At 48.1% G+C, this 27459-nt stretch overlaps 2 protein-coding genes across 4 annotated transcripts in view; both read left to right on the top strand.

The window, feature by feature from the left end:
• Rnf130 (ring finger protein 130) overlaps window positions 1–14104 on the top strand; it is a 101563-nt gene extending 87459 nt beyond the window's left edge. Inside the window, exon 8 of the mRNA XM_052194693.1 lies at window positions 7602–14104. Coding sequence (XP_052050653.1) covers window positions 7602–7711 — 110 coding nt within the window. The 3' untranslated portion in view covers window positions 7712–14104. The remainder of the gene's footprint in view (window positions 1–7601) is intronic.
• A 4581-nt stretch (window positions 14105–18685) lies between these two features.
• The window catches only part of Tbc1d9b (TBC1 domain family member 9B), a 39813-nt gene continuing 31039 nt past the window's right edge, over window positions 18686–27459 (top strand). For 2 of the 3 annotated variants that reach the window (XM_052195625.1, XM_052195624.1), the window contains exons 1-2: window positions 18686–18887; window positions 23006–23116. In XM_052195625.1, coding sequence (XP_052051585.1) covers window positions 18770–18887; window positions 23006–23116 — 229 coding nt within the window. In that variant the 5' untranslated portion in view covers window positions 18686–18769. The remainder of the gene's footprint in view (window positions 18888–23005; window positions 23117–27459) is intronic. The other variant, XM_052195626.1, reaches the window with a different exon arrangement.

Below are 27459 nucleotides of genomic sequence, written 5' to 3'. Positions count from 1 at the left end.
TGGAAGAGCAGCCATCCCAGCTCCAAACATACAGGGCCTTTAAACACAATATTAGGGGAAAGAACCTTGATAATATATAAGCAGGAAAACCTAAGAGTTTGTTGGTGTGTGTCTCTTATCTGCATGTGTGTCTGTCTGGATGTGTGTATGTCAGTGTGACTGCATGTATATCTAAGTATGTGTCTGTGTTTCTTCTGAGACAGGTTCTGTTGTTATCCCAGGCTTGCTTTGGATTTAGGAATGCCCCGGCTCAGCCTCCCATGTGCTGAGATTATAGCCATGTACTATGTACCCGGCCTTGGCCATCTTTGATTTTGTTTCTTTGAAAATGAGTTTGTTTGAACTAATTTACAGGAGCAGGGGGAGTAGAAGGTGGTGGGTTTTTTTTCTTAGTAATTATAGGAGAGAAAATTTGCTAAAATTACAGGATGTTTCATAAAGAGAATGACCCACAAAACCATAACTTCCATTCCAAATGATTGTATTGAATATACAGCAGGATTGAGGGAAAAAAGAAAACAGTGTACTTCAGAAAGATGGTAGAGTATTAGACCTGACACTTCCACTGTCCAGTAGGCCTGACTGGAAAAGCTGGGCACCAAGCAGTCCACTGGAGTGACTGGCACATGAAGAGGGTCCCAGGCAAAGTGTCCTCTCCCGCATGAGACTCTCAGTCATTTCTTCCCACCTCCTGCGCTCTTGCATCACCGGATAAACAGTAACCAAGTCTTGTGCTCGGTGTTGGACAAGGGGCCAGCGTGTGTAGCAGCCCCGCCTCCAGAGCCAGCTTTTCCCTGAGCTTACATAGCACATGGCAATTTACTAAGACAATGTCTATCACAGATGCCAGATCTTGACTATAAGGCATTTTAAAAATGACCACAAGTGTAAAAGCAAGCCCCTGCTCGACCGTAAGGAAGCATACCTATTGTGAGTCTCCTACTACACCGTCAGCAAGGTTAGCTACTATAGTACGTCAAGAAAGAGACGAAAGGTGTAAATAAAAAGTAAGAAGAACTAAAGCTACCACTGTCCACAAACAACCTAAGGAGAAACAAACCTACAAACCAGCTCTTAAAATAAATAAGCAAATTTAGCAGAGTCAATCCCACATTGTGGTACCAAGCTAGACCCAGTGGCATGAACCAGCTACACAGGCTGAGGGAAGAGGGCCATCTGACCCAGCAACCCTGGACCCAGTAAGCAAGATCCTGTCTTCTTTAAAATAATACACCAACAATAAGCAATTAAAAATGAGATTTTCTGCTAGGTGGCAGCAGCGGTGGTGGCACACGCCTGTAATCCCAGCACTCTGGGAGGCAGAGGCAAGTGGATTTCTGAGTTTGAGGCCAGCCTGGTCTACAGAGTGAGTTCCAGGACAGCCAGGGCTATACAAAGAAACCCTGTCTCAAAAAAACCAAACTCCAAAAAACAAAACAAAAAAAATGAAATTTTCCAAAAGATACTGCTTACAAGAGTATCAAGTAGGGCTGGAGAGATGGCTCAGCGGTTAAGAGCACTGACTGCCCCTTGCAGAGGTCCTAAGTTCAAATCCCAGCAACCACATGGTGGCTCACAACCATCTGTAATGAGATCTGACACCCTCTTCTGGTGTGTCTGAAGACAGCTACAGTGTATTTACATATAATAAATAAGTAAATCATTTAAAAAAGAGAGAGAGTATCAAGTAGACAGTCTGTGAAAGAATAAATCTGAAAGACACGGGGTTTCTACACAGCCACTGTGCACTGCCGAGACATTCAAGGGGATCTAATAGAATCATCACAAGTTGGAAGACAGACAGACTCAGTATTATCTCATATTAATCTACAGATCCCCTGAAGGATCCACAAGATTCTAGGAGGCAAGTGTGAAGAGGCATAACTTGAGAAACTTGCTAAATTCTAGAAGATAAGCAGAGGACTTACAGAGACTGCATAAACCAAGAGCAGTTAAGCCCATGCAGTGCTGACGCAAGGACAAACTAGGAGCATCACAGTGTTAACTCCTGAACATTGCATCTAGGCACACTTTGCAGCAAGAGACCAGGAGGGTTTGTGCAGGATGGCACCAGGTGTCTGCTGTGCTGCACAGGTGAAAAAAGAATCAGAATTCCTGCCATTCTTGAAAATTTGAGCCCAAATGTGTAAGGCTAAATAAACAATTCCAGAAAGTAAAATTGAGTATCTTCAAAACCTTGGGTTTTGGCAAAGAAGCAAAGAATTAATCATGACTTAAAAAAAAAAAAAAAAAAGCAGAAACCAAGGGCTGGAGAGATGGCTCAGCAGTTAAGAGCACTGACTGCCCTTCCAGAGGTCCTGAGTTCAATTCCCAGCAACCACATGGTGGCTCACAGCCTTCAGTAGTGGGATCCAGTGCTCTCTTCTGGTGTGTCTGAAGACAGCTACAGTGTTCTCATATAAATAAATTTTAAGCACACATACACACACACACACACACACACACAGAGCCAGGTGTAGTGAACGACTTTAGTATCAGCATTCAGAAAGCAGAGACAGACAGAGCTCTCTAAGTTTGAGGCCAGCCTGTTCTACATAGTAAAGTTCCAGAACAGTCAGGGCTAAGTGGAAAGATCCTGACTCAAAAAGAAATCAATGAATAAAGATGTAAAAAAGGACACACCGGGTGATATGATAGACAAGTTGACCCATATTCTCTACTTCCTTGGCAAAAGCAGCCTCATGCCTCTCTCTGAAAAGTGTGTGTGTGTGTGTGTGTGTGTGTGTGTGTGTGTGTGTGTTCAATGAAGCCAGTTAACAGATACAGGTTAGTGAACTAAGTGTGGACAGTCTTAGTTTCTACTCTTATTTGGCGCTGAATTTTGAACCCAGGACCCCAGCATACTAAGCTTGTACTCTCCCACGGACCCCGTTCTGACCAGCCAGGGAGGGGAGCAGGTCAAATGGTGACAGCTGACACTAACAGAAAACATAGCTCATCCCAGCTTCTGATGGCTTTAGCTCTTCCTGCAGAACAGAAAGCATTTATATTTACCACTTTAAAACATACTTTACTGCTTAATACTGGCAGATTATACAGGTTGAACTAGAAACCAAGATTCAGTTGTCAAAAATCAAGTAACTTATTTTCTGTCTATGTCCTGACTCTAAGAAGGCCACTTTGTACAGACAGTAAGTATCTTTGGTTTTATTCTGGTTTTTAAAATACGATGTTCTTTATGTGTATGAGCAGTTTAGCATCTATGCCTCTGCACCATGTTCATGCAGGCCCCCAAAGAAGCCACAAAGGTGCCTGAGCTCCTGAACCTGGAGGAGGTACAGGAGGTTGTGAACCGCCATTTTCTTAGCTATCCTCTTAGCTGCTGAGGCATCTGTCAATCATCACAGTAGGATGGCTGTGTGCATAAAATGGAACTTCAACTGTAATTCCTAGAGTTCAAACATTATAAGATGTAATTCCTACAGTTCAAACATTATAAGATGTAATTCCTACAGTTCAAACATTATAAGATGTAATCCCTACAGTTCAAACATTATAAGATGTTCCATGTCTCTCTCGATGACATCATAGGAGAAGACTCTCAATGACCTTGGAATTGGCAAAGATTTCCTTAATCTGATTCAAAAGTGCAGGCTAAGAAAGGGAAAAAAGTCAATAAATTGGATTTTACCAAAATTTGGAGCTTACTCTTCAAAACTCACATTATTAAAATGAAAAGCTTCTCTTAGAAAAGTATTTTCAAAACAATTCTGACCAAGAGCTTTGATCTCAATTTTTGTTTGTTTGTTTGCTTTGCTTTGTTTTATTTTGTTTATCAAGACAGGGTTTCTCTGTATAGCCCTGGCTGCCCTGGGAACTCACTCTGTAGACCAGGCTGGCCTTGAACTCAGAAATCTGCCTGTCTCTGCTTCCCAAGTGCTGGGATTAAAAGCATGTGCCACCACTGCCTGGCTTTTTTTTTTTAATGTAATTCAAAAACAAAAGCAGGTGGCTCATGCCAGCTCTCAAGGTAGAAGCAGGCAGATCTCTGTGAGTCTGGGGCCAGCCTGGTCTATATAGCAAATTCTAGGCTATCCAGGGTAACATAGATATCCCTATCAAGAAGATCTGAGGAGCAGCTCCATGGTGGAGCTCTGGTCTATTGTGCTCAGTGCCTGGGTTCGAGACCCAGCACCCACCCCCCAAAAAGAAATAGGATTGTTGACACAAGCATGGTAGAATGCCTGGTATCGGTTAATCACCAGCAAAGGGCAAATCAAAGCTGCAAAGAGAGGGGCTAGAAGGATGGCACCCCAGTGAAGAGCTTTTCCTGCTCCTGCAGAGGACCTAGGGTCAAATCCCAGCACTCACATGGTGACTCACAACCATCCATAACTACAAGTTAGGGGATCCAAGGCCTTGGGCTGATCTTCGTAGGTACCAGGCACATACGCAACACACACACATGTAGGCAAAAAAACTCATACACAAAAAATGCAAATAGAATCTTAAAGACTGAGAGGAGAGTTGGGTGGGCAGTGCACATCTGTGATCCCAGCATTTTGGAGGTAATCCCAGCATTTTGGAGATATCGGCAGAAGAATCAGGAATTCAAGGTTATCCTCAGCTATACAGCATGTTCCAGGCCATCCTGGGCTACTGAGACTCTGTCTCAAAGGAAGAAAGGAAGGAAAGAAGAGAGAGAGAAAGGGGGAGGGATGGACAGAGAGAGAGAGAGAGAGAGAGAGAGAGAGAGAGGGTTGGCAAGAGGCACTGACACTCTCGTACAGTGCTCAAAGGGCTGGGAAGCAGCTCGAGCACCTGGGAGCCCCTTAAAAAGCTGAGCATACACTCCCCAGGCACCCCACTTGTCGGCATTTAACCTGGGAGACAAGAAAGCAAATATTCACACATAGCTTAGTTATTAATGTTCATAGCAACTCTCAATGATTCAACATTCTAGAAAGATACAAGGGAACCTGTTTCCATGGTGATGGGAGTGGGCTGGTAAGAGAGGAAGGAATTACTAAGAGATTCCAGGAAATCTTGGCAGGTGTTGGACACATTCATGTTCTGTAGTCTAGCTATGTTGGTGGGCATTTGCATAAAAAATCTGCTTTTCTAGATTTATTGTATTCATTTGTGTGAGAGGGAGTAGATACAGATATATACTGGTGTGCTCGTCCGTGCAGATGCAGAGGCCAGAAGAGGCCATGCAGTCCCTCAGAACTGGAGTGACAGCTGTTATGTGAACCCTGGCTTGCTGCATGGGTATTGGGATCTGAACCCTGGTCCTCATGATTGTGCAGTGCTCTTGTAACCACTGGGCCATCTCTCTATCCCCCTACAGAAGCCCTTGAAGTTGGAAATGTTAATCATGTTCATTTTATTTCCCTGTTACCTTAATAAAATCACAGCAACAAAATAGGGCCATGCAGAAAAGAAAGCAGGACCACGGCTTAGTTCTGAGCAGCACAGTCAGATAGTTAGTTATAAGCACTAAATGTATTAAACTTTCCAGGAAATAATTACATGGAGCATTGTTTATGGAAGAAGGAAGGGACAAAGATGGGAGTCCTGATATTCCTTAGTGGGAATTCAAGTGAGAATTTGCACCCCAAAATTGGTACCTTTAGGCTGGCAAGATGACTTCGAGGTAGAGGCACCTGCCACCAAGCCTGACAACCTGGGTTTCAATTTCTGGGACCCACAAGGTGGAGTCTACTCCTGAAAGCTATCTTCTGACCTCCATGCAAACTGAATGGCATGCAGTTGCTACCCCAACACCCACACAAAATAAAATATGTTTGTTTGGTTTTGAGACAGGGTCTCTCTATGTATCCCTGATTGTCCCAGAGCTTGCTCTGTAGACCAGGCTGGCCCTGAACTCAGATATCTGCCAGGATCTTTCTTACGAGTGCTGGGACTAAAGGTGTGTGTCACTACCACCTGGCACAAAATAAATTTTAAAAGTGAAAAAAATTAAGTACGTTATTTAAAGCATAAATTTTACCAGAGTCACTAAAAATTGCACACTCTGAAAAAGTGAAGTTGGAGAGTGTGCCCTTGAGGATCCATGGTGTGTAAGTCTCTGCTCAGCCACTGAGGCGGAGGGAGTGGGAGGGGCCACATGAGATCATGGAACCCAGGCCCCGAATCCCGGCGTTTGGAAAACGAAGGCAAGAGGACTGTGGGTTCAGGAGCAGGAAAGTCGACTCAGTGGTTAAGGGAATTTGTTGCCCTTCCCGAGGATCCCACTTCAGTTCTGAGTGTTCACATGGTACCTTACAGCTGTCTGGAGCTCCTCCAGTTTCTGGGGATCATGCAGGCAAACACATATGCATAAAATAAAATTAATTTTAATGCAGCCGGGTGGTGGCATGCACCTTTAATCCCAGCACTTGGGAGGCAGAAGCTGGTGGATTTCTGAGTTCCATTCTTAGGCCAGACTCTGGCAGGGAACCCACGGATCTGCTGGTTGGGAAGTGTGTGCCTTCCCAAACCTGGGATTACATTCTTGTCTTATCATAGACATGGACCCTTAGGCTCTAGAGAGCTTTTGCCTATTGAGTCCTAAATTAAAACCTTAATTTTAAAAACTGTTTTATTAAATCTGACTGAGTCTGTGTTTTGAGCACATGCCTGCTGTGACACACATACAGAATTCTGAGGGCGACTTGCAAGAGTTAGTGCTCTGGTCCCACTGTGCAAGTCCCAGGGATCAAACTCAAGACACCAGACTTGACAGCGGGCTTTTTCTTTTTCTTTTTCTTTTTCTTTTTTTTTTTTTAACCATCTTCTTCAGTCCAAAACTTTTCAATGTGTTATCAGATCCTCAGAGCCCACCACCCAGAATTCCCAGAGTATCCCAGCTGCTGGAGGGCTTCTGCATACTCACACCTGCAGGACAGACTTTCAGAGGGGGAGGGGAAATGGAGTTCTTCAGATTTATCAGTGGCACCCTTTCAAAAGCATCACGCAGCTGTTGTTTGAAGTTACTGTGATGCCTTCGGGGATCCTAACCAGGGACTCTAAATATTTTGGAAGTTTTTTAAAAATATTTATTTATCTTTGTTTTATGTGTATGAGTGTTTGCATATATGTATGTGTGCCTGTGTGTGTAACACCCATGAAGGTCAGAAGATGACTTTGGATCCCCTGGAATTGGAGTTATGGACAGTTATGCGTCCTGATGTGGGTCATGGGAACTGAACTCCAGACCTCTGCTGGAGCAGCAAGTGTTCTTAACTGTGGAGCCCGTTCTCCAGCCCTGGGAATAAACATATTTAAAATGGTCTGCAAAGGGCTGTGGATGTGACAGTCGGCAGAGTGCCTGGCTAGCATGCACAAGACCCTGGGTTTTGCATCCTATAAACTAGACAGGTAACACATGCTTGTAATCCCAGGACTCAGGAAATAGAGACAGGAGGACCAGAAGTTCAGAGGCAGCTCAAAGGTGGAGTGCTCCCTGGCGTGTTAGAGGCCCTGCATTCCGGCCCCAGCTCTTAGGAACATAATCCCTGTATTATTTTCCTCCTAGTGATAAGAGACAGTGTTTCAAAGTCGATCATCATCCCCGCCCAAGGCCCTACGACCCAGGCGAAGGCCGTACTAAGTCTGCTTTCTTGTTCCTTCTTCAGGTGGGCACATCTTTCACCGGAACTCCCTGTCGCCTCGTAGCCTGGTGTATGAAAGTGAATTCTCCACAATCGAGCCTTCTTTGGACATGTATGACGAGAACAAAACCTGATTTTTTAAACAATGGGCTATTGGGGGTCTCTGCTTCTGAGATTTGATTTGTGGTCACCTTTCTTACTTTGTGTCCCTCTGTCATCGTCCATCTGAGAAGAATGGCAGTGCCTCTGGGCGTGAGTTGGGGTTCAGGGTTAAATTACAGAGTTCCTCCAAGGTGAGGTTTGTGGGGAGCATTGTTGCCCAAGTGAGCCTAGTGGTGCCACCCAGAGCTGACCACCGAGCACAAGGCACCTCGGGAGCCTTGCTGTTTCCAGAGAAGAGGTGGGGCCAGCGTTTAATGATGCATTTGTTGCAAATGTGTCCATGTCCCCAAATAGTTGCACGCTGTTCTGTGTCAGGGTGGCATGGGGGTTTTGTAAATTACATTTTGTGGTCCTCACATGCACAGGAAAGCCTGCAGATAAAACGTCCACTGATGCAAATTATGAATCATGGCTTCTCAACCTGCTTCCCCTTGTCCTCTGTCTCCTACTGTGTTTTCTGGTAAAAAGGCCTCTTCCCATAGGGAGTCCTTCAAGAGAAGCTTCACCCTCCTTTCTCCCTGTGAGATCCGACCTCCTGTTGTCCTCCGGAGCCAGGGGACACAGGCCATGGGGCCCAGAGTCTGCCGTCACAGGATCAGACCGCCATCTGCTTTGTTTTCCTGCATCTGTGATGAGCATGACATAAGATGACAAGTATTTACATTGGCACTAGACACGGGAGGCATCTGTCCCTGCTGCCTGTGGTATCTATGGGGAGGTGGCACCAGGAGCCTGGCACGATGACCGCAGGATATCGATAAGTTTAACAGTCATCAACACCAAAATAGTTCTGAATGTTTTATTGGGAAGTGCAAACCAACATCCTACTATTAAATATTATTAAATACCAGATGGGGGCTCCTCCTCCTCCAATTTGATTGTTCAATCCAGTGCCATCCTGCCAGCCTCAGCACCAACATGAACAAACGGTGGAGCACTGGCAGACAGACTTACAGAACAGGATGCCGTGGCCAGCCTGGTGGACACTGGGGACATGGGCGCTCTTCCCACACACCCAGAATGACATCAGATTAACATATGAGGAACTTGTGGGACCAGGATCAGCAAAAACGCCTCCTTTCTGCAGAAATCTGTGCCGTGGTCAGCCTGCTTCTCATCAGAGCTAAGAAGGTACTCGGACCCGTGTTAGAAAAATGCAGCATCAGTGTCTAGCCATGTACATGACAGCACAGCAGGCGGAGGGGACAGGCTCCCACCGTGTACATGACAACACAGCAGGCAGAGGGGACAGGCTCCCACCCTGTCACTTTTATTGGTTCTATGGGTCATGAGTTCGAGGCACATACATTTTCATCTTCACATGTGTGGCTTCTTCTCTGTCACAGCATCTTGTAACATCCCTCAAGATCCTAAGATCCCTCAGATGCCCTGTGCCTGAAGCAGACCCTCAGAGAGCCCGAGGGCTACCATCCTGTGAGAATGTGGTGGCAGGGTGAGCCCCCCACCCCCCACCCCCACACTTGTCTTGAGTACTCGAGGCTAGACCAGGATCGACATCTAAGGTCTTACCTGCTTTCACTTTTACTGCTTACCAAGGGCTTTTGTCTTTCTTTTTTATAGTCTTTGTACTATAAAAAATATTTTTGATAAAGTTTCAATAGATTATCGTTCTGAAAGACAGCTTCTCAGTGAGAGCATTTCAACAGGAAACTAGACCGCTGGGGTCCACAGGCTCAGGTGAAAGTGTTTGGCGTGGCAGACCAGACGGAGGCTATGATTGCCATGTTGTCCAAAGCCTGGCCTGGCCTTCTTCGTAACCAAAACTCAGATCCCAGTGAATCATTTTCTTCAGGTCTCATCTGTCTTCTATACATTCAGTTCTGCTCTAGACAGTTTCTTTACTAAAAAAAGAAACGGAATTGTTTGGGGAAAAAAATTTAAATTGAGTCTTCTAAAATCTACTGAGACAATGTTTGAATCCCTGGAAAAACTGGGGCATATGGTCATTGTAGAACAGCCAGGGGGGCAGTTCCTGTGAAGGGATTCACTCAGTGCTCCAGATACCAGGTTGACCCCCTTTTCCTGAAAAGTCGGGTCACCTTCAACTCAGATCCAGATGTCCTGACTTTGTCTGGAAGGTCATTGGCTTCTTTGTGGAGGGCATGTGCTTTGGGAGTACAGAGTAACAGCTTCCTACCAGGAGCTGTGATAAGGAGACAGCCCATGAAGCCACCTGACACCCAGGTGGAGTTGGGTGCACAACCATTACTGGCATATGCCATAGAGCGCATGCCCATCAGGGTCTACAGCCACAGGCGGCGTTAGCGCGAGCCGGGCTGCAGCAGCTTGGATACAGACGTTTATGCTTTGGAGAGACTTAGCTTCCTTGTGGAGGGGCCAGCTACTCTGGTCCTGTTACCTCAGGGAGAAAGGACAGCCGACTGGCCTGGAATTCCCCAGAGCACCTCCAGAAGTAATGAGTGTGTCCATCCAGGACCCCCCTTTGCTCCCCTCTTGGGAAAACGGGCTCTACCATCAACAGTTTAAAACTCCCACGGCCCACTAAGTCTTGCTTTTGAATCAGCCTCCATCTCCTGGCTCCCCCGGTTGCTCCATCACAAGACACATCCCCGAAAGTCCATCCACCATGAAGCTCAGCTTCAGCTTCTCATCCGCCCTGAGGCGTGACAGCCTGGGATGCCAAAATATGTGGTCAGAAAAGTATCAAACCAAAGCTTACCAAACCTCACCACCTGGCGTGCTCGGCCGGCGTGGCCAACCTTCATGCGCCTACCCCTCACCTCCATGTTCTCCCCCGTTATGCACTAAATGAGCCCACACTGAGGGAAAGAAAGCTGCGGACCCTTTGCTGTTCACCTCTGCCCTAGGGATCCTCATCCTGCTTCAGGAAAACAAGACGGATTTCACATCAGGAGTCTTCCTGACAAGGGGTCACTGCTCATAAACGTCAAGAAAGATAACTGCTGAAATTTAAAACTGGCATTTAGAAGGGTAGGGCAAGACCATGGAGTTGGTTGTGTCAACAGCCCTTTTTTGTCTTTTTCTTTTTTGGTTTTTCAAAACAGGGATTTTCTGTGTAGCCCTGGCTGCCCTAGGACTCACTCTGTAGACCAGGCTGGCCTCAAACTCAGAAATCCGCCTGCCTCTGCCTCCCAAGTGTTGGTTTTAAAGGCGTGTGTGTGCCACCATGCCTAGCCTGTTACAGACTTTCTCACTGTGTACCTGACTTGTTCACCTGGAGTTAAGGCGGGGTAGTGAAGACTCGCGAGTCTGGGGACGCAAGCACCCCAGTGGCTGGGCATATTTGGCTGTCCTGGAAACGGGCATGCTGGCACCACTGTGGAGCAAGAGCAAGTGAGATGAGGGTGGGTCCCGAGGGCACAGTTCTCTGGGCATAGGTGGAAGGAGAGAGCGCAGCCTGCTGCGTCTGGGTAGAGACAGCTCATGAAGAGCAAGAGGAGCAAGGCGCAGTCCTTGGGCTGAAGCCACCATCTCCCCTTCGGGGGCCAGGGAAGCTCCGGGGTCTGCTTGGGGAAAGAACACTGTGGGCTGCAGGCTGCGTGAGAGGCAGAGGGCAGACGGGCCCTGCTGGGGGCTGGCATCCTAGCAGTTGGCTTGAGACCAAGGGACCCCTGACTGAGCTGACTAAATGTAGGAAAAGAGGGCTGGGAGAGCTGGGGGGTAGAAGTGGAAAGCAGATTTCTAACCTCAGCAATTGAGTGAACATTAGTGGGATCCAGGAGAACCCATAAAACTCAGCCCTGAAGTGATGTCTGCAGGATCTCACATCCTGGGAGGCTCCGTCCTCCCCGGCCCAGCTGTGTGCACTGGACGCGCGTGCCCACCCTGACAGAGGCAGATGCTCAGTGCCAATGATGGCGCCAGCCAGAGAGAGGCTAGACTAGGCAGCACTGATTGGGATGTACAGCACACAGAAAAGGCTATGGGAGACACTGATGTAGAGAAATGACTGCATGGTTTCCCCACTCAAGAGAGGTGGGCCTGGCGGCTCTCATCCTCCAGGGTTCAGAATGGGAGGTCTGTGCCCTTAAACACCAAGGCCACCAGTGGGAGGAGGTGAGAATAAGGAATCATTAACACAGGGTGACTGTCCTGATGCCCACAGCTTAAAACAAGCACCTTTCCATGCAGATCCATGCGGTGCTTACAAACAGTGCATGGAGTTTGAGCCCTGTGGGTGCATTATTTTTAACCTGTCTAGAACGGGGGAAATGTTTTAGATACTTGGATGTGGTTGATATCACGGCCAGAGTAACAAGATGCCTTACAGGCTGTAAGTATTGTAGTATCAGAAAAGGACCAGAAGGAACTGAGACTAAGAGGCCAGTGGACTGGCCAGTAGCGCAGGACCATGTTTGCCTGGTGGTCCTGGAAACAGCAGGAAAAGCCAAGCAGATAGGAAAGCTGCTCCTGCAGACGCCTTGTCTCTGGCTGGCTGGCCCTTGGCTCTCTGCAGATTACAGTATTTGCAGGTCACATCAGCTCCCTGAAACCCCGAGTGTGAGGGCTGGTGTTTGTGGTTCCTTGTAGCCAAGGAACTCCTTCAGGGCTCTGGCAGGGCTGATAGGTTCCTTTATGGGTATCCCAGGAAAACTGGCCTTTGATGAGGAGAGGCCAGGAGGGCCCCAGCCGGCCCGGGATAATGACAGTCACCTGTGTTTTCCAGAGCTGTGACCCCACCAGTCTGTAGTGACGATAGAGGCAGAGGGAGCGGTCAGCCTCAGCTGCTAAGAGGGTGACATTTCTACATTACAGACACGTTCTGAGCTCTGAGCATCATCTCCCATCTCCCCGCAGCGACCCTCCATCTCCTCACCTTCCAGCCTCCCCAGAACATTTGATGCTGATGTGTGTCCTTTCTTTCCATCTCAACCCCACTTGCTGGGCGGGTACACCCACCAGGAAGGAACCCGTTGGCCACCCACAAGCCCACAGCTGCCATCTTAGACCCTCCTTCCTGTCAGCAACCCTCACCTGATTCTACAAACTGGCAACAGTTAACATTGTACTGAGATACATTTTTACAAATTTAACCCAACAGAAAGTAGATTCTAACCTGCTTTTGGAATTATCCTTCATTCACAACTAAGTCTAAATGTATTTGCATTATGATATTAAAGGACTTTTCTAATGACTGGAAGGTACTAAACCAAGATATTTGTTCTTTAAAAAAAAAAAAGAAAGAAAGAAAGAAAAAAAGCTGGGCTGTGGTGGCACACACCCATAATCCCAGCACTCTGGGAGGCAGAGGCAGGAGGATTTCTGAGTTCAAGGCCAGCCTGGTCTACAGAGTGAGCTCCAGGACAGCCAGGGCTACACAGAGAAACCCTATCTCAGAAAAAAGAAAAAAACAACAACAATGTGGGAGGATCTGGTAAAATGTGACATCCCAAGTCCTATTTTTCCCTTCAGGTAAGCAAGCGGCACCTGCCCACTGCCGGGGCTTTAGCCCTCAGTCACTAGATCTGGCCTGGCTCTACACCTAGTCCTTTTAGGGGCAGCCACGACACATGCCACCTCCCTGGCAGCCCTGACTGGCTTGCTGACCCAGCTACAATACCGGTGCTTGGGCTGGAATCTGGTATCTTAAGCCTAGCATGGGAAGTAAGATGGACTCTCGAGTGGTCATACCTCACCCAAGAAAACTGCACCAGTGTTGTTTACAGGGACAGAAAAGAGTCCAAGCTGGGAGGAGATGTGGGCATGAGGTGGAGAAAACCGTCACCTCCTAGACTTGCTGCTTCTGTAAAAGGAGAGAAATCAGTTTAAATCTTTCCAGGCCCCGTATGTAGCAGTTGTTTTTGAGCCTCAGTAGCTTTCACAAACACTCACAGAAAACACTGAAGTCACCCCCTCCATATCTGGAGCCTTCAAAGAGCCCCACTCACTGACTATGCACGACATTTCAGCGGATGGCTACAAACTGTTTTTCTAACCTAAGCCCAGGTAACTCGGGGTGAGGAAGCTGAGAACGCGCCTTAGGCAGATGGCGAGGTGGAGCACCCGGAGGGGTCTGAGGGAAGCTACGCTCTCGGCTTTCTCTCACCAGTGGAAGGTTTGTGCCAGAAGGAGCACACACATCAAGGATTCAAATAGCAAAATTGCTCCTTAACTTAATGTGTGACTTCACCATGGGGGTCACCCTGTCACAAATACAGACAGCTGTAAGTACAGTGTGAGCCAAGTCACAATCAGATCTGTCAACCCCTGGGAATGGGCGGCACAGCTCCCAGGTCCACATGGTTGAGGTAAGTGTAGTTAGTAGTGACATTGTCTGGCATGTACCTCTGTGCCAATAGTGTACACCTGTATGTGTGGAATTTGCTAATATAACCATTTCAATAAAACTCTGTTGAAAAATCTGTTTGTGTCACACGGAATACTCTCTGTGGTCTCAGGTGACAAAAAAACACATGCTCCTCAAAGGGGATATGGTAAAAACCACAAATCCAAACCACAAAGATACCACTTCACACGTTCTAGAAACGGCTAGACGGGTGTAGAACCATGGCTTGAACTCTGACCTGTAAGTATAACAGGTGAGCTGCTTTGAAAGAGGCTGGGGTTTGCTCAGAAGCCTGGCTTTCAGGGTTAGGGAGACAGCTCAGTGGCTAAGAACACTGGCTGCTCTTCCAGAGAACTGGGTTCAGTTCCCAGCACCCAGATGGTGGTTTATAACCAGCTGTAACTCCAGTTTCAGGGGATCCAACTATCTCTTCTGGCCTCTGAAGATACTAAGTACTCATATGACATACAGACATACATGCAGGCAAAATATCCATATGCATAAAACAAAAATAAGTAAAATCTAAACATTCTTTAATTAAAAGAAAAAGTCAAGGCTGGGGCATGGTGGTGGCTACCTTTAATCCCTGTACTCAAAAAGCAGAGACAGGTGGATTTCTGTGAGTTCAAGACCAGCCTGGTCTACACAAAGAGTTCCAGGAGAGCCAGGGCTCCATATAGAGATGCTATCTCAAGGGGAGAAAGAGACAGACAGACAGACAGAGGCAGAGAGACAGAGAAGAATGTGGCTCTTAAGTTTTTTTGTTTGTTTGTTTTTTCAAGACAGGGTTTCTCTGTGTAGCCAAGGCTGTCCTGGAACTCACTTTGTAGACCAGGCTGGCCTTGAACTCAAAAATCCGCCTGCCTCTGCCTCCCAAGTGCTGGAATTAAAGGTGTGCACCACCACCGCCCAGCGGCTCTTAATTCTTTTTTTTTTTTTTTTTTTTTTGATTTGGTTTTTTCAAGACAGGGTTTCTCTGTAGCCCTGGCTGTCCTGGAACTCACTCTGTAGACCAGGCTGGCCTCGAACTCAGAAATCTGCCTGCCTCTGCCTCCCAGAGTCCTGGGATTACAGGCGTGTGCCACCACCGTCCTCGGCTCTTAATTCTTAATAATAATATTATCTTATTGGTTCTCATCCAAAAGAATTAAAAACACTTTCATTCAAATTTGTACACAGGGACTGGAGAGGCGGCTCAGCAGTAAGAGTATTTTCTGCTCATGGGTATCTTTGGATCCCAGACCCCATTTAAGAAGCCAGACACACTGGGAACACTCGTACCCCCAGCTGGAGGGGTCGGAGAACAAAGGATTGAAGGGGCTTCGGATTTCCAGCCTAGCTGAGGAAACAGAAGGCCTGGATTCAAGGGGAAAAAAATCTTATCTCCATGAAGTAGATGAAGTGTGATAACAGAGAGGACATATGTGTGTATGGCCATGCACACCTGTGCACAAATATGCCACATACTCAGACACACATAGAGAGCTAAAAACCTCTTTAACAATGTGCACAGTGCTTATGATAATGTTATTAAGAGTCAAGAGGCAGCTGGGTGGTGGTGGCAGCGGCAGCCGCACGCCTGTAATCCCAGCACTCTGGGAGGCAGAGGCAGGCAGATTTCTGAGTTCGAGGCCAGCCTGGTCTACAGAGTGAATTTTGGGACAGCCAGGGCTACACAGAGAAACCCTGTCTCGAAAAACAAACAAAACACCAAAAAAAAAAAAAAAAAAAAAAAGTCAAGAGGCTGAAATGTCCATCCATTGATGGATGACAAGATGTGGCATATTCCTCCATGCAATATTCAGCCATAAAATATAAGCCAGTCATGCTACAACATGGATGGGCCTCAAACACGTGATGGTGAGTGATGAAGCCAAGCACAACAGAACAGATTATTCCATTCACACTAAATACCCAGAATCGGCAGATCATAGAGGCAAAAGCAGATTAGTGGTCATTAGGGGCTAAGGAAAAGGCGGCTGGGCCATAGCTGGGACGTGGCCAGGGCTCCCATTCCAGATGATGAAAAGGTGCTAGAAGTATTAGATAATGTGGTTGGCTGCTAAGTCCTGTGACGGTGCCAAAGCCTGAATTTCGCATTTTTATCAATCAAGTAAAGTTTATAAAATAAACTCACAGACAGTAAAAAGAAAAGAGACATAGGCTTAGCCCCTATTGGGTGCTCAGTAAGTATTATTTCCCTTATAAAGTCAAGTCTTTACAAGTTGGTCTCTGGGTCTGCTGCAGCACCTAGGAGCCTGTTAGATAGGCAGAGACATAGGCAATGCCAACAGTCTGTCTCAGCCTCAGATGTCTGAGGTCCGTCCATGTCGTAGCATGTCAGTGGCTAATGCCTTATGGCTGGGAATAGAGGGATATGCCACTGTTGTTGTCCGTCGGTCGATGGTCCCAGTCTCTTGACTCTTGAGTACACTAAAGTATACTCAAAGTTGACAATCCTTTGAAATACGGATACACGAGCCTTCACTGCAGGGTGGAACAAATACTTCCAATTCTTAAATTACATTTATTTAGTTAGTTTTTATTTTTATTTTATTTACAAGTCAGAGGACAACTTGTAGGAGCTGTTTTTCTCCTACCATGTGGGCTCTGAGATCAAAGTCAGGCATCTCACTGGTTCTCCGGTACTTCCAAATGCTTTTTATAAAATTGTTATAATTCTTCTAAATTAAATTTTTTTACTTTTATCTCTCTCTCTGTGTGGACACACGTGTGTGTGTGTGTGTGTGTGTGTGTGTGTGTGTGTGCATTCAGGAGGGAATGCTATTACTCTTACTTTCAGCAGCCAGAAGAGAGTATCCAATCCCCTGGACCCCATGGATCCCATGGACCCCCTGGATCCCCATGGACCCCCTGGACCCCCTGGATCCCCTGGACCACCTGAGTCCCCTGGATCCCCTGGATCCCCTGGACCCCCTGGACCCCCTGGACCCCCTGGATCCCCTGGACCACCTGAGTCCCCTGGATCCCCTGGATCCCCTGGACCCCCCTGGACCCCCTGGACCCTCTGGACCCCCTGGATCCCCTGGATCCCCTGGACCACCTGAGTCCCCTGGATCCCCTGGACCCCCCTGGACCCCCTGGATCCCTTGGATCCCCTGGATCTCCCCATCTTTTGCTGAGCCAGTCCACCAATCCACTACTTCCAAATTGTTTGTTTTTGTTTTTTTATTTCATTTTTTTTTTTGAGACAGCATATCTCCATGCAGCCCTGGATGTCCTAGAACTTGCTAGGTAGACCTTGCTGGTCTCGACTTCACAAAGATATACCTGCCCCTCCTCCCAAGTCCTAGGGTAAAGGCATCTACCACCATGCCTGGCTTACTTCCAAATTCTTGAGTGTAGAATTCTCCAGAGAGCACAGTGGCCATTCGTTTGTGCTTCCAGAGTCCTCATTCGGGATTTACTATTGAACACTGTAATACAATGGACTGTGGATCTAGTATGTGAGGGAAGATGGGCTTAGTTATGTTCTCATACATGGATATCATGCTCACTCCCCCATGTAGTAAGATGATGGACAACCAGACTGACTGACTGCTGTGTACTCTGTCAGGATAACCAGAGTACATTGTACTTCTGAGTTTTAAGGAAGCCAGTCTCCATATCTTGAAAGCAGAGTTACAAGCTGCATTTCAGACGGTTGTAGATCACTCTGGCTGTCACCCATTTACAACTGTCACACCCTTGAATGCCAGTGACAGAAACCAACTCGAGGGCCCGTGGATGCAGCCCGGGGTGCTTGCCTACCATGTATGAAGTTCTCAGTTACATCTTGAGCATCATATCCTATCAATGGGAATTGTTGAGGCAGGGGGATCAAAAAAAGTTTGAGATCATCCATAGTGTTTGAAGCTAGCCTGAAATACAGAAATATTAGACTGTTTCAAAGGAAACCCTCAAACTAACTCAAACCTCCCAGAATGAATCTACCTCTCCTTCCTTTCACCCGTCCTGCCACCTCCAGGTGACATGGGACACCACATACTGCTGTCTCCCTAGCCTTTACCAAAATAAATATGTCTCGGCCGAGTCAATTGCACCATTGAGTCAGAAACTGTCTTGTTCCTAATTGTTTCACCAGGCTCTAGTTCACAGAGCCGGCAGTAGCTAATTTTGCTTCATGGTTCAGTGGCAGAAGGCCTGGGCTGGGAGCCGAAGGTGTATTTGCACTCAGAGACTGCCGCCGCCTTCAGGCCAGGAGAGGTAAGCTCAGGGCACTGTACTCAAAGCTCACACTGCTGTCCGCTTATGAAGAAAAAAAAAGTGCTCTTTGTGACCCCAGACTCAAAGCCACCCGAGTCCATTTGTCAGATGGGGTCCTAATTTAAAGGACACAAGCTGCTGTTCCTGACGATTTGGCTCTTGAGGATTCCAACCTTAGATTTGAGTCGAAATTCCGAGGCTGACCAGGAGCTGCTAACCCTTCTCCAGACGCTTTTGGCAGCATTAACTCGCCTGGGCAACAGTAGGCAGAGAACTTGTGATCCCCTACAAACTGGACAGTGGTGGCGGGATTGGACAGGACAGCCAGGCCAGGAGAGGTCGAGGAGGGCGGCGTTGTAAGCCAGTGCGGCCGCTAGGGGGAGCCACCGTGCTTCGGGCCGGCGTCTCGACCCCGCCCCGGCCTCTCGGCTGAGCTCGGCTCGACTCGGGGCGCAGCGACGGCGGCGCGCGCTTCCGCCTTACGGGCTCTGGCCCGGTGCGAGCGGCCCGCGGGATGTGGCTCGGGCCGGAGGAGGTGCTGGTGGCCAACGCGCTATGGGTGACGGAGCGGGCCAACCCCTTCTTCGTGCTGCAGCGGCGCCGAGGCCACGGCAAGGGCGGCGGCCTGACGGGTGAGCGGGGCGCGGGCGGCCGGGCCTGTGCGCACCGGGCCTGGCGGGGCAGCAGGACGCGACCCGCGGGCACGCGCAGCGGCACAGGGGAGTCGGAAGGCGGGTGGGGAGGACGATCCCGGGGCGGGCAGCAGGGGGAAGGACACCAGTGGCCTCCGCCGGGACGTGTGCACAGTCCTGTAAAGTCACATAGCAGCCAGCAGGGTCCCCCAGCTCGCCCTCTGCCTCAGTTTCTCCAGCCGCCTCTGAGGGGCCAAGTGGCATAAGCACGCGTTTTCTTTTGCCCCCTTTACTCCTAGTTTACTCTTTGCGAAGACCAAAGATGCCCTGACCTCTACTCCCCTTCCTCCGGCTTCTTCACTTGATGCCCTCAGAGCTCCCAACCCAAAGCTTGTTTTTGCATATTTATCAGCAAATATGAAGTGTTCCTCTGAGCTACCTCAGGTGCCCCTCGGGTATCTGGGTACTACCACTCACACAGAAGCAGCTGGACTGGGTGCCTCTGACTTTGTGTGACATGTGGCATTGTGGGAATCTACTCAGCAGGATTTTCTGGAAGCCCCTTGTGCACCGGGACTTGTCAGGTCACTACAGGTCTGGCCCTGCAGTATGTGGACCCTTCTGGGTGGTGCTCAGATCTTTGAATACAGAAAGTGAATTTTCTGTGAATGCCCTGATTTTTCAGTGTGGCAGCTGACAGTCCTGCCAGATGCAGTTGGAGACCTTTCATAGGTGACATCAGCTGCCAGCATCTCATGAGCTACACTTCTTAGTGTGGAAGGGACTGTACCTTTTCCAAGAAAACTCAATGTTCTCTTCCACAATCAGGCTCCTTCCCAAAGGGCCTGATTGTGGGTGACTGGAGGTGGTGCTAGGCCTGCCTCCAGGACCCAGTGTTTATTGAGAGTTAGGTAGCAGCCCTTCTGAACAGCCCAGTGACCAACCTTGGAAGCTACCATAAGGCCACTGAGGAACGCAGGGCACCGTGGGACAAGTCCCTTTTGTTCTGTCACTCATCTGTCCGACCACCCCACCTCCCGCCCCTCAAGGCAGTGTCCAGACTACTGTGCCAGCCATTCTGTGAATTCCAAATCCTACTGAGTCAGGTTTGTGCCGCTTGTCATGGCCACTGGGCCATCACAGCCTCCTGAGCACTGTATCCCTAAGAGATTCATCGGTAATGCAGGTTTCTTCAAGCCTCTTTTCAAAACTGACCAGCCTGGCCTGGAGAAGTGGGGTTAAGAGCTGCAAGACCAAGGTTCAAATCCCAGCACCCATATGGTGGCTTACAATTGTCTGTAACTTTGGTTATACAGAATCCAGTACCATCTTTTGGCATCCACGAGTACCAGACACAAACATGTGCATAGACAGATGTGTAGACACAACACCTATACACAGTGGTGTGTGCATAGACAGACATGTAGACACAACACCCATACACAGTGGTGTGTGCATAGACAGACATGTAGACACAATACCCATACACAGTGGTGTGTGCATAGACAGACATGTAGACACAATACCCATACACAGTGGTGTGTGCATAGACAGATATGTAGACACAATACCCATATACAGTGGTGTGTGCATAGACAGATATGTAGACACAATACCCATACACAGTGGTACATGGGAGGCAGAGGCAGGTGGATCTCTTGAGTTTGAGGCCAGCCTGGTCTACAGAATGTGTTCCAGGATAGCTAGGGCTACACAGAGAAGTCCTGTCTTGAAAAAAACGAAAAGGAAATATTAAGACAGTAAATAGTTTGCTAGCCTGACCTTCTCATTAAAGGATGGATGTGAGGAGAGGGTCATTGGGTTAAAGGGGTTTCAGGCCCTGCAACATGGCTTTCCCAGTAGTTTATGCAGAGATTCTAAGAGTGTTCCCAAGAACAAAAGGAAAATCTCAATGTGAATAGTAAGAAGTTGACTCTAAACCATAGCAAGGCTTGACGTGCCTTTTTTCTCTTGGTTTTGAGGTAGTCTCACTGTTTAGCTTTGGCAGGCCTTGAACTCGCTACGTAGACCAGGCTAGTCTTAAGTTGACAGAGACCAACCTGCCTGGTGTGCGGAGGCCAGGCGTGGACATGAGCGTCTCCTATAGCTCTCCCGCACCTTGTGCTTTGAGATGGTTTGTTGGCCAGTGAACTCCAGAGATCCATCTCTACTCTGCCCCCAGCACTCAGGTTATAGACACAAGTAACCACACCCATCATTATGTGGGTGCTGGGGATTCGAACTCAGATCCTCCTGCTTGCACGGTAGGCATTTTGTCAGCTGAGCCACTCTCCAGATCCCTAACTGCAATTTAAAGAGACTATTTTTTTTTAACATTTTAGTAAAAACAAGTGGAAAATTATTTGTTCGGATGTATCCATTTTGTAACAAGTGTTGCATTTATTAAAGATGAGGTGGGGGGGTCAGATGAAAAATTGTAGGTTAGCAAAAAGTATTGAAAGTGAATAACAGATAAAAGTGGTTCTGTGTGCCCAGAAGACAGCAGCATCATATTTTCAGATCTCGCCAGACGCAGCCACTTCCTTGAAAGGAAGGAATACATTTCTAACAGGAACAACAGGCAGGGTTTTCTATTACATCATTACTTAAGAAATCAAGAAGAGAGGATCAGGCGGACGGTGGCAGAAGATAGGGGTTTCCTGCCGATTTGCCAGGAAATGATGATATTGACAAAGAACACAGCCACAAACGGTCATTAGGCCAAAGGGCAAGCGGGATGTAAGGAGAACTTGGAGTGCCCAAAATCTGATGATTCTAAAAAATGTTTCTTTGTCCTGTCCAGCCACGACTTTGGAGGCTACCCCAGCTTCCCAGAATGGCAGGGTGCATAATGGCACATGCAGGAAAAAATGTCTGTGGTGCCTTCCTGGATTTGATACCGAGGGTGTTACAATATCCTCGCGCTCTGAGGACCCAAAGCTCTCAGCCAGCAGTGCCGGAAGGAGACATTAAGAGATATATCTGGCAGTTACTTAAAAGATAATCTAGGGGCAGCAAGATGGATCAGAGGGTAAAGGGGCTTGCTGCACGGGCCTGAAGATGTGAGTTCGGTCCCCAGATCCTATGGTGCAAGGATAGAAACAACTCCTGGGAGTTGTCCTCTGACCTCCTTGTGTATGCCACCATGATAAAAATAAGTAAAATAATTACAAAAGATAAAAGCGTATAAGCTAGGTATGGTGACCTACTGGTGATCCCACCTCGTAAAACAGAGGCAGGAGGACCATGAGTTCAAGGCTAGCCTGGGTGACACAAACCCTGTCTTTAAAAGAAAAAAGAAAAAGAAAAGGCACTGTGGTGTTTTATTATTTTAATTTATAACATTTTCTCACTTTAAATATTTAGTTGGGGATATAGATCTGCCAGGATACCTGCCTGCCTTACATAAACCCTGGGCTCGATACACACACTGAAGAGATGTTTGTCTTAACCCTAACCTGGGGGCTGAGGGCCCAGCTCAGTTGGTAGATGCTTACGTGGTACACACACAAGCTCGTGTTCCATCTCCAGCACCACATAAATCAGGCATAGTGGCACATTTGTATGATGCTGGTCCTAGGGAAGGCTACAGTAGGAGGATCAGTCCAGAGTCATCCTTAGCTACTGAGTTTGAGGCCAGCCCAGGATTCTTGAGACCATATCTATCAATCAATCAATCAAACTTAATTTTGATTTTTCTGCAAAAGAGCCTCCCAATATTGTTTGAGCTTTGAGTCCCATTAAACAAACATCTACTGCAGCCAGGCCTGATGACACAAACCTTTAACCCCAGCACTGAAGAAACAGAGACAGACGGATCTTTATATATTCCAGACCAGCTGAAGCTACATAGTGAGGTCCTGTGGCAAAAGTTCTTTACTGTGAGTATTTCTGAGCCAAGAAAATAAATAGATGCTTCTAGAAAAACAAACAAACAAACAAACAAACAAAACAAAAAAACAGAAGTTTTGAGAGACCCTGGCAGGAGCCTTGCGCAGTAAGAAGTCTGGCTGGGCAGTTGCCTGCGCTAGGCCTTCCTGACGTGGCCCTGTGAGCTGACTCAGGCTAGGCTTGGCCCCCAGGGCTCTCACCCTCCACCTCTCTCTGCCCACCCACAGGTCTGCTTGTGGGCACCCTGGACGTGGTGCTAGACTCCAGCGCCCGTGTGGCCCCCTACCGCATCCTGCACCAGACCCAGGACTCCCAGGTCTACTGGACGGTGGCCTGTGGTAAGTACCCTGAATCATGAAGTCACACTGGGAGGGAGGGGACAGGAAACCAGAATTCTTGATAGGGTGATGTCTAGAACCCCATGATGTCCCTCAAGGGAAGTGGAGAAGCTCCTGGGGACTTAGGCTTGGACGTCACCAGAACCTGTGTTCTCTCCATCCCCCTTGTCTCCGGGGAGATGGGGTTGGACCTCGTAGGTCCTTCCATTTCTTGCTCATATTCACCTGGAGCCGCCTCACTGACACGCCCAGCATTTGGATACTCTTACACACGTGGTGGGAAATCTGGTTCATCTGGTGGCCTGGGTCCCCCGCTGAGGTGGGTCACGGCAGCTCTTGGCCTTATTATTTTGGTTCTCACTGGAAACAAGGTCCTTTTTCATCGGTGAGGTGACACATTTCCCCATCTTTCTGCTCTGTTGGTTTCACTGATGAGGATGGGCCCATGGAGAGTGCTAGAGCTGCCTTCTCTCCAGGGTATAGGAAGACCCTGGAGAGAAGGCATATATATATATACATATATATATGTATGTATATACACACATGTATATATATACATATATGTATATATATGTATACATATGTGTGTATGTATGTGTGTATATATATGTATACATATGTGTGTATGTGTGTATATATATGTATACATATGTGTGTATGTGTGTGTGTGTGTATATGTGTGTATATATATATATATATATATATATATATATATATATATATATATGCCCCTCACAGAAACACAGAAAGAGGCCTCAGAGAAGCTTGTGGAAGACAGGAGTACTCTTCATAGAAAGAGGGCATCAGAGAAGTCTGGGGAAGACTGGGGTATCCCTCATAGAAAAGGGGCCTCGAGGAAGCATGTGTGAGACAGGGTGCACCTCAAGGAAAGAGGGCTCAGAGAAGCTGGCTCGGAAATGAACCCCAGTGCTGTCCATCCCATTCAGTGCAAAGGATCATTAAATAGAAGAGCTCATGAAGGAAAGTCATGTATCGATGGGTGGCTGGAACATTGAGACCTTCACCTTGTTCATATTGGGCCTGGGGTAATGGTCGAGTGCTCTCTAAGTCAGTGTCTGAGACATATATATCCGCAATGAATGACAGAGTCTGCTGTAGCTGCTGTGTTTAGATGAGGTGAGCCCACCTATGCCAGAGCAGGAGGAGGGTCACTGTGTGCCAGTCAGGCTGAAGTGACTCAGGGTTCAGACAGCACTTCCTGCTTACCTGAACCTTGACACAGGTACTTCAGTCCTCGATGTTCTAAAGATGAGTAAAACCATGGCCCAGAGCAATCAAGTAACCTGCCTAGCATTTCACAGAGTTGCAGGCCTGAGGCTCCTGCTCCTGTACCAGCAGATACCTCTCTGTTTACAAACCAGGCTATTAACATCCCTGCAGGGTCCTGGTATTCCTCGGTGGCCTGAGATAAGATGGCGGGTCTCTAGAGTTAGTGGACCCCAGCCAGCCATGGTGGGGTATGCCTACAATCTCAGGCTGAAGCATGAGGATCATGAATAATAAATAATCAGGAGCTAAGGGTGCAGCTTGGTGGAGTGGTTGTTTAGCATCAGGAACCCCTGCATTTGGTCCCTAGCACCACATAAACTGGGCATGATGGTACATACCTATAATCCCAGCACTTGAGAGGTTCAGAAAGAAGAATCAGGAATTCTGTCATCCTTGGTCCTGTGGTAAGTTCAAGGCCAGCCTGGGCGATATGAGACCTTATTTTAAAAAAATAAAAGCCAAGCAGTGGTGGTGACGCCTTTAATCCCAGCACTTGGGATAGAGAGGCAGGCAGGTCTCTGAGTTCAAGGCCAGTCTGATCTATAGGTTCCAGGACAGCCAAGGCTACATCGAAACCCTCAAAAAAACAATTAATGAATAAGATCATATAAATGACTAGAAGTGTGGTTATGTGGTCCAGCACTTACCTGGCATATGTGAGACGTTGGCTTGGAGCCTCACACAGAGGCTTGTATGTAGGGAATGTAGCCCTTGCAGTCGGACTCCAGCTTGAGGGTGGAGGTTAGGAGGTCAGGGAATTGAAAGCACAGGCAGGTGGTATCCTGGAAGTACTCTCTGGCCTAGGTGCTGTATCCCCTCCTCCCTGGCACCCTTTACAGTAATGACCATGTCTTTGTCAGCAAGTAAACTTAGAGGTCAGTGTGCCCAAGGCCAAGTAGAGAAACCGAGTAGGACCCTAGGTCTCCTGGTTCTCAGACCCACAGACATTATTGGGAGGCTATAAGGATTACTTCAGGAAATAAGGGGGTCTCTGAAAGATGGGATCCAACCCGGTAGAGTCTGGGAACATTATGAGCCTTGGTCACAGGGAGGCAAGTTACTTAAAAAAAAAAAATTCAGTGTGTGTGCTCGTGTGTGTGTGTGTGTGTGTGTGTGTGTGTGTGTGTGTGTGTCCTCCAGACTGGCTGTCCCAGGAGTTCTCAGGTGATTTTCTCCTCTCTGCCTCCCTCCTCTTGGGAGTCCTAGGATGACAGATCCAGGCTATCAAACAGCTCTTTACAGGGCTTCAGGGTGTCAACTTAGGTCATCCAGTATGCTTACCACTGAGCCATCTTCCCACCCAACAGGTTACTTACCACAGGCCTTGCGGAGTATCTTCTCCGCCTCAGAGTCCGTTCTCAGGGAGCATACAGAAAAAGGCCACGGCACCAGAGTTAGCCCCAGCGTCAGTGAGCGGAGTGGGTGACAGGTGGTGGCCCCTTCAGAGGCCTTGTGTTTCCCCTTCACCTTTCTGCTTGCACCAGACGCCATCCCTGCCCTGGCCCTGCCTGTGCCTACCTCCCCAGCAGCCTGGGCGCTGACTCAACAGCAGCTTGCCAGCCCCAGATGTCCTGCGGGAATGCGCACTTGGTATTCAGAATGTCCAGGATCTGCCCACCTCCATCCCCAGACTCCTCCCTAGCTGCGTCCTGGTATTCACATAAGGAACACACCTGCAGTGTTTGTGACTTCCCACAGCCCCCTGCTGCTTTCTGGGCAGAGTGTCCCTTCTCTGTTGAGACTCACCAGATGTCACCTCCCCAGATTCCTCAGACCCACACATCCACTTCCCACACTCCTCTTCCCTGGGCGTGGCCTGGCTGCCCCATTGGAGGGACGGGAACTCCTGAGGATGAGAGCAGGCTACTCCAGGCAGCTGGGCTGAGTTCTCATTTTGCTACTTCCTTGCTAAGGGGCTTTGGATACCTGACCGAATGCCTCTGTGCCCCGAGTTACACTGTAAGGTATCTGAGGTGTCCTGGATGAAGTGAGCTCTGTGGGCAATTCTGAAAACAGAGTGACACTCAGTAATCCAATTAGCTACTGCATCTTTTTTATCCCCAGTACCTGACAGAGATGATATAGTTTGTATCCTTAATATTAAAAGAGTAACTTACTTTTAACTAAGAGTGTACACATAAGCATCTATAATCAAAATACAAACAGGTGCATACAGGCAGAATGGCAGCTTTATCTGGCTACAGTTGCTGGGAATATGCAGATAAAAGAGCATGGTCCCAGGGGCTGGAGAGGTTGCTCAGTGGTTAGACTATTTGCCACCTTGCAGAGGACCCAGGTTTGGTTCCCAGAACCTATGGTGGCTCATAACCAGTCCCAGGAGATCTAACCCCCCTCTTCTGACTCTTGAGGATACACAAGTGGTGCACATTCATGCAGGTAAAACACACACACACACACACACACATATATATAATGAAATGATACTGAGAGTTGCATCATATGTCAACTTAACTTCTGAATGTGATTGTGAGTTCTTGGCCAGAAAGAAACCCTTTCCTACCAACCAGATCTCTGTGTACCAGGAAAAAGAGGCTATAAGAGAAAAGTAGAAAGAAAAGCCAGGAAGGGGAACTGGGCGGCTGAAGGGGCTTACAGGGGCTTACACGCAGACCGTGTGGCTCACTGAGTTACCTAGTGCTACCTGCTATGTCTTCCTGTGGCCGTCCTCCCCCAGGCCCATCAGTGGAGGCTCCGTCCTGTGGAGTTGCTTGTCTGATGAGTAGCTTGAAAAAGAAGCAAACAAACCAGCCCCAGTGAAGGCAGCCCAGGGCGCAGCACAGCCATGAGCAGAGCCACGGGCGGGAGGAGGTGGTGGGGCCCACACCACCGGGCCTAGCTAGGAAGGGGTCAGGCTCACCAGCACTCGGGGCTGGAGGTGTGGCTCAGTAGGGACGTTTTCCCAGAACACCCTACGTTCTAACCTCTGGTTCATAGGTCAGTGTGTGGGCCTGGCCGTGACACATGGTTGCTTTTCCTGCCAGGACCCACAAACTGCTGCACCCCAGCGCAGCTGAGAAGAATACAGGTTGCTC

The sequence above is a fragment of the Apodemus sylvaticus genome, chromosome 10, assembly GCF_947179515.1.
Source record: "Apodemus sylvaticus chromosome 10, mApoSyl1.1, whole genome shotgun sequence".
Taxonomy (NCBI): Eukaryota; Metazoa; Chordata; class Mammalia; order Rodentia; family Muridae; genus Apodemus; species Apodemus sylvaticus.
Note: the sequence above shows the minus strand (reverse complement) of the source record. Positions and strands in the feature narration are given on the sequence as shown.